The sequence below is a fragment of the Pseudophryne corroboree genome, chromosome 10 (assembly GCF_028390025.1).
Source record: "Pseudophryne corroboree isolate aPseCor3 chromosome 10, aPseCor3.hap2, whole genome shotgun sequence".
NCBI lineage: Eukaryota > Metazoa > Chordata > Amphibia > Anura > Myobatrachidae > Pseudophryne > Pseudophryne corroboree.
Window position 1 is genome coordinate 315,367,732 of NC_086453.1, and position 13,601 is coordinate 315,381,332.

General features: G+C 45.2%; 1 protein-coding gene across 2 annotated transcripts in view; it reads right to left on the reverse strand.

The window, feature by feature from the left end:
* Window positions 1-13,601, reverse strand: part of POU2F3 (POU class 2 homeobox 3) — a 183,944-nt gene that overhangs the window by 15,548 nt on the left and 154,795 nt on the right. For both annotated transcript variants that reach the window (XM_063941937.1, XM_063941938.1), the window contains 2 exons: window positions 3,585-3,661; window positions 3,253-3,429 (listed from right to left, as the gene is read on the reverse strand). In XM_063941937.1, the coding sequence (XP_063798007.1) occupies window positions 3,253-3,429; window positions 3,585-3,661 (254 nt within the window). The remainder of the gene's footprint in view (window positions 1-3,252; window positions 3,430-3,584; window positions 3,662-13,601) is intronic.

Genomic DNA, 13,601 nt, shown 5'->3' on the forward strand with positions numbered 1-13,601 from the left:
ACTAGGTGGAGATTTTTCTTTTTTGGGGGGGGCAGATTGACAGGCAGAGGCGGTTGCTGGGCGGGAGGGGGCTGGATGGCGGCGTTGAGCCGCCATTTAGGGGGTGCGGTCCGGCCAACGCAGGCGTGACCAGAACGTTGGGAGGGGCACGGCGGCTGCATGATGACACATGCAGCCGCTGCGATCCGGGCAGCGAAGAGGTTGTCCCGGCCAGCCGCAGGAGCTGCGCTGGCCGGGAGGTACTCCTGAAATGCAAAAGTATCGCCGCTGTGCGATGCTTTTGCACTTCTGCGGGGCACTGACATGCGGGGTGGACTAGCCCTGTACTGAGCGTCACCTGCATGTCTGAGTGCCTGATCCTAGCTGTGCTAAATTTAGCACAGCTACAATCAACTCGGAATGACCCCCAGAAGCCGCTCCGACCTGTGCTCCACTTCCCAGAGTCGGTGACCCCGCCCCCTAGGTGTGAAATCATGATGCCACGGGTTTAGGGGGTGGTGCTGGCACAGGGTGCTCTGCCGCCCTGCTATGGTGCAGCACTAAGTGGGAAACTCATCCATCATTTATTGATCCAAATGTATCACATTTTTAGGTTGTAGAATAAAGTAGAATAAATGTATTAATAAATATACGTAAAAACACAGAATATATCGTTTTGAATATAGGATGCTTTCCACTTGAGATCATTAATTAGACATTTTATGTTTCCACTTTCTAGTTAATAGTTACAGTAATATGTATAGCAAAAAAGATTTCCTGCTGTAATGGAACTGAAAGGACCAGGATTCTTGTGCCTGAGCAACTGCTTAGTAAAACTGTCTCACACGTTCACCATATGGGATCTGGGAATAAAAATATGTACAGAAAACGGCCTAAGTTCTGACTTGTGACACTGCAGAAATATGATAGAAGAAAACTGCTACTTCAATGTTCAATGCAAAAGCAATTTACAAAATACATCAGCGTTTTGGTGCTGAACGAAATCATCATCGGGCTGTGATAACGAGCTGTACATGTTTACCCCTAGAGTCCAATTACATACTCAAGACTGCTCACTGTGCAAAGTGAATTTCATCCCTTCCCTGACGTGATCTCATAATGTTGCATCTAGCAATGAAACGTTGGTAATACAATTGTTCCAGCATTAACGGCTGGTAATATGCTTTGCTTTTGTTTGTATGTGTTATTTGGAGGACTGGCAGTGGCAGATGTGTTCAGCATCAGAACCATGCCCGCTACTACGTTCCAGGTGCACAACTGATTTCCCATGAGGTTTACCAGTGAGGAATTTTAGGATAATTTACCTGAAAAAAGTACTGTATTTTAAAAATTAATTTTTAATTTTTTTTTTTTTTATGAGAGTAGGATATCCAATTCTTACATCCCCTGAGGCTGAAAAGTATTTTTCTACCATTAAAAAGATGTAGCTACATAGGTATAATTAATAACCCATTGTACATCAAGAGTGGCTCCAATTAGACTCTACCTCAACTCACCCTCAGGACCTCTGTGACCTTCCCTCTAATTGTTGCTCCTTTGCTTAGGAAATAATAATGGTGATACAGTATGTGCGTGGTATTAACTGTTAACACGCTGAAAACAACATTGCTTTTCAGTTAGCTATCTCCAGTAAAATACTTCATGTTTGCAAAATAATTACTTAGCAATATCTGTAACCATGTGACTATTCTCTCCAATCCTATTGGTCCCTTTAGGACAAACTTTACAATGTATCTCTAAAGCAGACTAGTTACCCTAATTCAGACCAATATTAATAAACACAACAAATGGCGAAATTGCATTTCTTGGTTCATCCCTAGCCATAAGTATGGGTTATCAGAAGAGGCTATAATAATTTGCCTGTGTTGCAACAACATGTTACAATTTCACATGAAATAATGGGGGTAATTCTGAGTTAATCGCAGCAGCAAGTTTGTTAGCAATTGGGCAAAACAATGGTGGTCATTCCGAGTTGTTCGCTCGGTAATTTTCTTCGCATCGCAGCGATTTTCCGCTTATTGCGCATGCGCAATGTTCGCACTGCGACTGCGCCAAGTAAATTTGCTATGCAGTTAGGTATTTTACTCACGGCATTACGAGGTTTTTCTTCGTTCTGGTGATCGTAATGTGATTGACAGGAAGTGGGTGTTTCTGGGCGGAAACTGGCCGTTTTATGGGAGTCTGTGAAAAAACGCTACCGTTTCTGGGAAAAACGCGGGAGTGGCTGGAGAAACGGAGGAGTGTCTGGGCGAACGTTGGGTGTGTTTGTGACGTCAAACCAGGAACGACAAGCACTGAACTGATCGCACTGGCAGAGTAAGTCTCGAGCTACTCAGAAACTGCACAGAGAAGTCTTTTCGCAATATTGCGAATCTTTCGTTCGCAATTTTGATAAGCTAAGATTCACTCCGAGTAGGCGGCGGCTTAGCGTGTGCAATGCTGCTAAAAGCAGCTTGCGAGCGAACAACTCGGAATGAGGGCCCATGTGCACTGCAGTGGGGACAGATATAACATTTGCAGAGAGAGTTAGATTTGGGTGGGTTATTTTGTTTCTGTGCAGGGTAAATACTGCCTGCTTTATTTTTACACTGCAATTTAGTTTTCAGTTTGAACACACCCCACCCAAATCTAACTCTCTCTGCACATGTTATATCTGTCCCCTCCTGCAGTGCACATGGTTTTGCCCAACTGCTAACAAATTTGCTGCTGCGATCAACTCAGAATTAGGCCCTATAGCAATAGTCCACCTACAGGATTATTAAATGAGATTATCCAGTATTTACTATGGTGCAGCAATTGGGAGAAGTATGTGTAAAATATCAAGTTACAGGGTTAAAATGTTTCTAATTATCCCTCATTGGGGTGAATTCAGGTTTTTTTTTCATGCACCATCTAAAGTGATGGGGCAATTTTAAATTGTGCCAGTGGGCACAATCTACTGGCCGAAAAATACTGATCGTGCATGTTGCGCCCAAATGCACCGGGTTAAGATGTATAAATTGGCTAGTCCTGTGCAAAGTACTGGACGCGCTGCATTTGGGCACCCAGAAGCCTGACTTTTTGTGGACTTCTACTAGTCACCTCAGGAGGATGCAAGCAGAACTTTTGGGCGCCCACGGCACTTACGCCCATCGCTGCAAACAATGGATAACTCCTGTCGTTTTAGATGGTAGCTGCAGGCAGCGCAACACAACTGAATTTCCACCAACATGTCCAGGACACCAGACAGTAGATGCAGGAATGCTATCTCACCTGGGTAAATCCAAGCTTTATCCTTCTCTGTTTGAATGTTTTGGCAAACTTTTCCAGTTCTTCTAAATCACTGGGTTCATCCGGGGCCACAGCTAAGTGTTTGGGGCCATGTAGGTGCTGAGCTAGATCCAGATGACTTTCTAGAGAGGAACCTGGAAGGCCGGGACGTCCCACTGCCTGTGCAAAAAAGGGGAGATTGCTTATGTCGTGCTATCGGCAATCTTCTTGTAAAACGAAGGCAACAGATGTAACTAGTGCTCCAGATGAGAAATATAATTCTTTGCTACTGGCACACTTATATCATGGAAATGTGTGATAGGACTAAGGCTTACCTGGGACGCCAGCCCCATCCCTGATTGTGCACCAGCTTGCTGGTGAGGCAGAGCAATGAGATTTGGTTGAAGAAGACCTATAAGAGAAAAGGGAAATCATTGTATCATATCTCAGTCTATTCCTTTTCCCCAGTACATTCCACATGGCTAACGTCACTCAAGGATGTGGAATCCCTGGAGGCTACTGTAAGCCTAAGAATGACAATGCTTAGATGAAGAATAGAAAGTCACATGACTAGACAAGTTAGAACACCAACGCAGACAGCAATAATCCTCATGAAACTCTAAATCCTGGAAAAGATTTCTTTTATTATATGCATGTAATACGGCTATAGATTAATAGCTTGTGTATGCAATCTGACTCACCAGATCCCCCAATCAGAAGTTTAGGCTACAGGACCAGTTACTACAATAGATTATCTCTTTTATGTGTTTTCAGTTGCTCAACAGAATAATATTTAGCTAGTAAAAGTGTCACTTTTATCAGTCTGTGTCATGACCACTGAAGATACAATAGCCCAGCCCTATGAGCAGAGCACAAGTGTTCTGTTCAAAACCAAATTACGTGAATACACTATCCCGACTATGAAGAGTGGTGGTGTTGACTTAGGACTATAGCATCCAATCAGCTTATAGCTATACTTTTTCTATTGTATCCTAGGCAGTGACAGAGGAAATCTCATTGGTGGCCATGGGCCAATACCACCACTTTTTATTTTTTGAAATTTTAGTAAATCTGCACCTAGGACTCACCTAGAGTCTGCAATGACATGTGAGGGTGCACGGTTTAACCACCACCAAGCCAACTGCAAGGGCAAACACAGGAGTTGTAGAGGGTGGTTTCCAAATGCAATCCACAATATCCTGCTCTGCGGAGCACGGGAGCAAGCTCGGGAGTCTAGGGGAGCGACAAAAGAGCCTAGCACCAACCCTGGACCTATCTCCTATATAATAGCCCAGATCTGTGACTTTGTGACTCATTTGCTAACGCTGGGCGGAGTCACAACACTGGGCGGAGTTAGTCAAATGAGTCACAGATCTGGGCAAATCTATAGGAGACTAGGAGCAGAAGCAGATAGTATGGGCATGGCACAGGCAGTGGTGCATACCTCCCAGCTTTCTTCAGGCAGAAGGAGGACACACACACACACACACACACACACACACACACACACACACACACACACACACACACGGACTGGGGGCGTGGCCTAATAGCGGAACGTGTGGCCACGCCCCCTTATGCAAATTCCGGGATTTTTTTTATATATATGGAATTTTGGCCCCTCAGCTAGGGCTAAATCCAGAGGAGGTGGTCGCTTCCCCGTACACACCCGCGCAGGCAGAAGACAGCAGGGAGGCTACTGCCTCCCTGCAACACCACAGACCTGCCAACACGCAGCAGCGTGTGCTGACTGTAGCACAATGCTGCCGCTGTTGCTGGCAGGATGGGGGAGCTTCTGAGCTGGGACAGAGCTACTCCAGCCGGGGGGCCCCCTAAAACTGTGGGGCCCACGGTATGTACCCCCTGCCCCCCCCTTAATCCGGCTCTGCTGCCGGAACCCCGAGACAGTTGGGAGGTATGGGGGGGTGTGAGGGGGTATGTCGTACAGACAGACGGGCACCGGCTCACTGTGTGCTTGACTCCCCACATCAGCATACTCAGCAGGATCTCTCTGACGCGGAGGAGCATCACTTTCTAGCACACTCCACGCTTCTTAGCTGCAGTTTTGTGGGGCACCTGCTGCTGTGCAGGTTCCGTACTGCCTCTGTTATCTCCAGCCCCGGCAACCCCACCGCTAGCTGCAGTGCTGCCGCCCGCAGTGAGGTGCGCCCAGCTCCTTCACACACTTTAGCCAGCGGGTAGCGCTGCAGAAGTCCGAGCTGCTTGCAGGCTCCGACATCCCTCCAGCCGCAGCGTCTCCTTGGAGCTAACCAGTCACTCCCAGTCTCCCCTTACCACAGTGCCCGGCAGCCACGCGAGGTCCGCGCCGCGTGCATGCTATGACCCCCTCCTCCCTCCAGTCGCAGCGTCTCCTGGGGGCTAACCAGTCACTCCCAATCTCCCCTTACCACAGTGCCCGGCAGCTGCGCGAGGTCTGCGGTGTGTGACTGAGGAGGGGGGGAGGGATGCTGACGGGCAGAGGAAGCAGGACTCCAGCCTGAGAGAGTCAGCCATGCCAAGTCTCCACCAGCAGCAGATCCCAACAGGTTGGAGTGGAACTGCAGCAGCCGTGACTCCGGTAAGACACATCTGTCTGTCACCACTGTTTTGTCCCTAATACCAATCTCTCCCGTGCCCTGTGTTCTGTCATGTCCCTGTCACCCCTGGCCTTGCCCTGTCACCATTATCCTGGCCCTTTCACCCTTATGCTGGCCCTGTTACCCCTATCCTGGCCCTGTCACCCCTGATCTGACCCTGTCACGCCTGTCCTGGCCCTGTTACTGCATGCCCTCCAACTACCTTTTTGGCAGGTACAGTACCCGCAGCGCCTCCAGAGTCCAGACCCCTCCTCAATGCACCACACCTCCGCACCTTCCCCTCCACCACATGCGGCACTCCACCCCTCCCCCACACGCTGTGCCTCCAGACCCCCTACACCACCCATGGCTCCCACTCCTCCACCCCTCCACCACCCACAGCACCTCCAGACCCCCTCCACCATCCAACCCCCGTATATGTCTCCCCCCACACCTGCCCCCCTCCACCCGCAGCATCTGCAGACACCCTCCTCCATCTGCGGTCCCCACCCACCCACCCCTCCCCCACCCATGGCACCCCCGCACCTACCCCTCCACCACCTGCAGCGCCTCCAGACCCCCTTCCCCATCCGCCGCCCCACCCGTACCTGCCCCTCCCCTACCCACTGTGCCTCCAGACCGTCGCAAGGGGCTGTGCCTCCTTCACCATCGCACGCCCTTTCATTGTGCAATATTTAACCACTGACAAAGGAATGCAGGTAATACTCCATATAATACAAATATTGAACCCCAGAAAGGCATGCAAGGGTTAAGGGTGCGTAGCCCCTTGCGACGGTGTGAAGAGCGCCCGTAGGGCGCGATGAAGCACCTAGTGTGTACACATTAGTCCATTTCAAACACTGGATAGTGCATGGAATACAATATTAATAATTACAACTATAAATGGTCTATAGTATAGGTTGTATCAAACATTTAATTCATATAAATAAGTGGTCAGGAAAAGGTTAAAGTTCTTATAATAAATATACATAAATAATACAGGAGACAGAACTGAGCATTCTAAGCACACCTTCTCACACTTCATGGCAAGGTTCCTGTCTCTTCTTCCTGGCAGCTACTCTCTGGTCTCTCTGGTCCAATGCACTGATCGAATGCTCAGATCCAAACACATAACAAACTCTGTCCATTATACTGCATATTGTGGCAGCAGCTCTAATAATTTATTATTGCTATTGTGGTCATAATTTCAGCCACTGGCCGGGAGGAAGGGGGTTTCTGGGCAACCAGAACACCCCCCCCCCCCCCCCCCCCCTGCATTTGCACAAGACATGGCCTGTTTATTATTATTAAAATCCCCCTTAAAATCAGTGGCAAACGCAGGATTTCTAGATGGGAGTTTCCAAATGAAGTCCACAATCTCCCAATCTGCGAAACATTAGAGCAAGTGCGGGAGTCTGGGGGACTCTAGAACCGACCCTGAACATTAATGTACACATTGGTCTTTTTATATGCTGAATACTTTATGGAATACAGTATTAATATTTAACATTATAGATGGTCTCTAGTATAGGCTGTATCAAAGATTTAAATAATATAAATAAGTGGTCAGGAAAAGGTAAAAAATACCATAATAAATACACAAACGTAATAGAACCAGTACTGCACTTTCTAAGCACACATTCTCCCACCTCATGATAAGGCCCCTGTCTCTTCTTCCTGGTAGCTGCTCTCTAGTCCAGAGCACTGACTGAGGACTCACACATACACAGCAAATTTGGTAGAAGAAGCTGCCACCACTGGGCATGTGCAGCAGCTCTGCTCTGTCCCTTACACTGCATGATGTGGCGGCAGCTTTAGTAATCTGATTAGATACCATTTCTTATCAACAGTGGAGATTGCTATACTTTGAGATAAAAAGTTTACACTTGACCATCACTAATACTAAGAAATTGCAACCGGAGCAGCATATACAACTAGCACCTGGAGAGTAATCATCTCTAAGAACATAGTGTTAATGGAAACGTTCTAATTCAAATAATCTGTGTCTTCTTGAGTAAAGGATAGCCTTGATAATTTTGTTTTAATATTTCCCCTGAGTGGCACTCTAAAAAAAGTTTTTTTGTGACACTACATAGGACACAATCTGATACCGAATAATAAAATATTCCTAATCTATAATTGTACATCAGATAATCCTGTTCTATTTCAGGTGAAAACGAAATGTTACAACAGTCTGTGTCTGCAACCGTTTTTTATAATTAAGATTAAAAGTTAAGTTTTAACTATTGTTATTTTCATATGTACTAAGTGTGCCCCAACACAGAGTCTTTCTTTTCTTTCCCTTGTAGATATTATTGCTATTGTTGTCATAATTTGAGCTACTTGCCAAGAGAAGGGGTGTTTCCAGGCAATTGGAAACCCCCCCCCCCCCTGTGTTTGCCTATGAATATGTAGTCTAGTCTGCCACCACTAAGATGGGTTTTCCCCACACTGAATTCATGGCTGGACGGTCTCGAGTTCACCCACACTTATCTCATATTACTTTAATCAGATCTATTGTTATTATGACAATATTTACTTAAAATGTAGGCTTACAAAATATACAATCATTGCCTAGCCGATTAATATGTTTAAAAGCACAACAGAATTTATGAAAGGATAGCAGGACTGGCCATTGGAATTGTTAGCCTAGGTAGGTTAAATCATGAAGTACCTACACTGAGAAATGGACTCCTACCATAAGAGAGTGACCACTTCTATTTCAGGCAAAGAACGTATGGATTCTCTATGCTGTGCTCTGTTTATTATCCAAATACTGTAGATGACAAGGACGCATGCTGCAGGAAAGTGATCAGACATGAATCTGCTATGTCGGCTTCATTTTTTCATAGTTGCTTCCATGCTACATAATTAATTGCTGCCCGTCAGTGTATGGCAGTGGTTCTCAAACCTTTTTGAATCACGGCGCCCTAAATTATCAGAATTTTTCTCACGGCACCCCTAGGCCAAAAGTTTCTTCTTGAGAAATGTAGAAAAATATTAAATTAAGTAAATTGTGTTTATAGGTCATCCTTAAGGGCCCTACACACTAGAAGACATGAGCAATGGGAAAGATGAACAGTGTGGAAGATGAGCAATTTCCCTTGAACTTCCCAGAACACTGACAAACAAAATTGAGTGTACACACTACGCAATTTTTCAATTTGAAAGATATCTTTGGAATTGGCACCTTATTTACATACTTTAATATTGGGGAGGCATTTCTGGGTGTGTGGGCAGGGCTGTAGAAGGGGGAACCAATTAAGTTTTTTTATCACCCACTGCCCCACCAATTATATTTCCACTGTGACACCAACGTAATTAAAAATGTAATATATGTATATATATATATATATATATATATAAATGCAGGAATGGTTGTGCAATCAATGTCCTTAAATCTCCTGATTTTTAGTCCACAATTCAATCGATGCAAGTGCTGGCACTTCAATAAACAGCGTAACCACAGCTGTACTGTTCCAATGTGCACTAAAAAAGAGTGAAGGCGCACTCAATGAGCAGGTATAACAGGTAATTTAATACAATGATAAAAGCTCACATACATCTCAGTTTAAAACAGCCGGCTCACGAACAAATCCATAGTGCCTCCGGATAGCAACTGGTGAATCGTTCTCTGCCGCTCAATCAGCAAATGGTCTCCTCAGCGTGTATGCTCATGGACTCAGCAACAAACTCCGATCGCTCAGAGCTGTCCTTCCCGGCCACCAGTTGCTATCCGGAGGCACTATGGATTTGTTCGTGAGCCGGCTGTTTTAAACTGAGATGTATGTGAGCTTTTATCATTGTATTAAATTACCTGTTATACCTGCTCATTGAGTGCGCCTTCACTCTTTTTTAGTATATATATATATATGTATAGATATATAAATATATACATATAATATATAGAACCCATTATAATTACACAGTGGAAATATAATTGGTGGCACAGTGGGTTTATAACTTCATTGGTGGGGCAGTGGGTGCATTGGTGGGGCAGTGGGTGCATTGGTGGGGCAGTGGACGGAGACGCTGAGCGGTCAGCGGCTCCCCTCCAGCGGCTCCCGTCAGTGGCTCAGCTACAATGAAGCCACTGGAGGGGAGGCGTGCTGAGCGGGCAGCGGCTCAGATATGAAGCCGCTGGAGGGGAGGGAGCCGCTGGAGGTGAGGTGAGCAATGTCACATTGTGGACATCGCTCATTGCGGCTCCGTACACACATATGCCGTGACGAGCGATGTCACAAGTGACATTGCTCACATTGAGCTGCATGCACGGACGACCCGCGACCTGCTCTTAACAAGCACGGGTGCGCGCATCGGCCGTCGGGGGAGCCATACACACTAGACGACTTGAATGATATATCGTTCAAAATCGTCTATATCGTCCTTATCTGTTAAAAAAATCGTCTAGTGTGTATGGCCCTTTAGGGTCAGTTGTGTGGGGAGGGACAAGATGTGCTTCTGTTTATCCACATATTTTATGATTGGCAGCCACAAGCACTGGATTTGCCTGACCATAAATAATTTGAATTGCTCCTGGACCACCAATCCAAGGCACCCCTGCAAGTGTCCCGAGGCACCCCAGGGTGCCTAGGCACACAGTTTGGGAACCACTGGTGTATGGTATAGGAACCATTAGGTTCCTTGCTGACTGTATATAATATGTTTTCTTCCTTTCCAATGCAATGACAGAATTTTGCTCATGTAGACAAACACTATGGATGAATATGAAGCGTAAATCACTTATAAACACTATATCACTTATACAAACTATATCAATAAAATGATATGTGGCATGCCTATATTCTGTGTGTAACTGCGGCTCTATCAGCATCCGAAATGCCACGTTATAGTGTATGCCACGTTATAGTGTTTTCCATGAAAACACTGTAGCTTAGCATTTTGTATACAAATAAATTCGCCATCACGCACAGAATATTGGCACACCGAATCTCATTTTAATCAGCAGAAGCTGCTTGTACATCTGTGTGGAACCCCCCCCCCCCAAAAAAAAAAAGACGCCCAGTGCTACTGGGTCACACGGCACTCGCGACATGTAGCGCACAGAGTAAGAGGAGACACCTGTATGAGCTTTTTTGGTTTGCTAACAACTCTGAATAACCCCTATAGGTCACTAAACTGACCCCAGATGTAATCTTGGTCCACAGATGTTGGGGAAACCAGCTTTAGTATAAAGAGTGTTGGGAAATAGTACCCATCCACCTCTTTTTGTTTCACTTTGGATTGTCTCTTCTAAAACATTATAGCCGACGGTATATATAAGTGCCAATGGGGGTCATTCCGAGTTGATCGCATGTAGCAACTTTGTGCTGCTCGTGCGATCAACTTGATGCCGCCTAGGGCTTGTGCAGCCCTGCTATGCTAAAAAAGTTTCCTGCAAAACAAGACCAGGGTCAGCCCTACTTACCCTGTGCGGCGGATCCAGCGACGAAGGTCCCGGGATTGACGTCAGACATCCGCCCTCCAAACGCCTGGACACGCCAGCATTCGGATCTCCACGCCCAGAAAACGGTGAGTAGATGCCCCGGAACGCCTCCCCGCTGTCAATCTTCTTGCGATCGCACTAGTGATCTTCTTTGTTCTGGCCGTCGCCGGGCAACGAAACACGTGCGCATTGCGGCCGCCGCGCATGCGCAGTTCCAACCCGTTCGCACCGCAGCGAAGAACTGCTGCGTGCGAACGGGTCGGAATGACCCCCCATGTTAGGGGTCACTGGGAATTGCTGTCATAATGTCACACTTGTGTATACCTTTAATATGAGCTGGGAAACAAATAGATTGTGTTAATGTTATTGGACTATTGTTACTATTTAACTACACGTGAGCTTTTATCCTTTCTACTAGAGTGGTATTATGAAGACATACTGTAATTATATTATAGAAAACAAGAGCTCTGCCTAGTAAATATCACATTAATATCACTTGCATCTCTTCTGTATGGATTTTTTTTTCACTTGTTAAATCAACTAAGGTCTGTTTATTTATTGATTGATGATATACTTATTTGCGACAACAAATTACATAGCGATTATACATATTTATAGTGGGTAACTTTTTATCATTATATTATACGTGTGGCTGTGTTATTTATTTCTTTGTTATTTTTCTGTCAGAGTTTGTATCCTATTTATAAATTGCTTCAATACGCATGTGTCCTACTTACTGGGGGATGTACTTTTTTAGCTGAAGAATTTGTTACAACTTCTAGCATTACTGACCACAGAGCTCCCCCTAGTGTACAATTAGTATAGCATTTTATCTTCAGGAGTTTTTCAGGTCTGATATTTTAGCTGTTGTTTTTTAGTCACCTGAGACTCTATCGTTGGAATATATCCTGTATTAGAAAATGTATCCTGTCACTACAATAAAAAAATATGAAATTGCATATGCCTTTTTCTTTTCTTCTATATCAGGGGTGTGGAACCTGCGGCCCTCCAGTTGTTGTTGAACTACACATCCCAGCATGGGTTCCGGTCTCTAGGTCGACAGTAACTAGGTCGACACTATCTAGGTCAACCACTATTGGTCGACAGTAACTAGGTTGACAGGGTCTCTAGGTCGATGTTCTAGGTCGACAAGTCAAAAGGTCGACATAGTTTTTTCACAATTTTTTACTTTTTTTTGAACCTTTTCATACTTAACGATCCACGTGGACTACGATTGGAACGGTAATCTGTGCCGAGTGAAGTGCTAGTGGAGCAAGGCACCTTGCCCGAAGCATGGCGAGCGAAGCGAGCCATGCGAGGGGACGCGGGGCACTAATTAGGGTTCCCAGTCACTCTACGAAGAAAACGACACCAAAAAAACATTAACAACTCATGTCGACCTTTTGACCTGTCGTCCTAAACCATGTCAACCTAAAGACCCTGTCGATCTAGAGTTACTGTCGACCAATAGTGGTCGACCTAGACACTGTTGACCTAGTTACTATCTACCTTCCATACCACACCCTCCCAGCATGCCCTGCAACAGTTTCAGCATGGCCAAATAGCGAAACTGTAGCAGGGCATGCTGGTAAGTGTAGTTCAGCAACAGCTGGAGGGCCAAAGGTTCCACACCCCTGTTCTATATCAATCCATTCTTCCACTAATTTACAATATTGTATAATCACTGCAATTTCAGCCCTATGAGAATACATCGACCTTTTAGATTTTCTTAAGTTATTGCTAAACTTTTCTTTTTTTTAGTTTGTGTTTTAAATAGTGACGGGATCTGCCAATTTTCTTCTAAACCACATTGCACTTCCTTGATGCAACAAAAAAACAAATATATTCTCTTCCGCCAAGGAAATATTTGTATAGTTTAAATAAATATTTAATGAGGTCGTGTACGTTGGTTATACAACCATATTATAAATCATGCAATTTGTTACTTTCTGCTAATCACAGATTATTCTCATCTGGATGTTTTCTAGGATCATGTTCTATGATCAAATAATCAGCAATTTATACTATCTATTATAAAGACAGTAATAAAAATGTTATTCTAACTGGGCCTTATTCAGGTTTGGCAAAACCATGTTGCGCCGCAGGTGGGGCAGATGTAACATGTGCAGAGAGAGTTAGATTTGGGTGGGGTGTGTTCAAACTGAAATCTAAATTGCTGTGTAATAATAAAGCAGCCAGTATTTACCCTGCACAGAAATAATATAACCCACCCAAATCTAACTCTCTCTGCACATGTTACATCTGCCCCACCTGCAGCGCAACATAGTTTTGCCCATTAGTGTGCTTTTTAGGTTAGCAAACAAACCTAA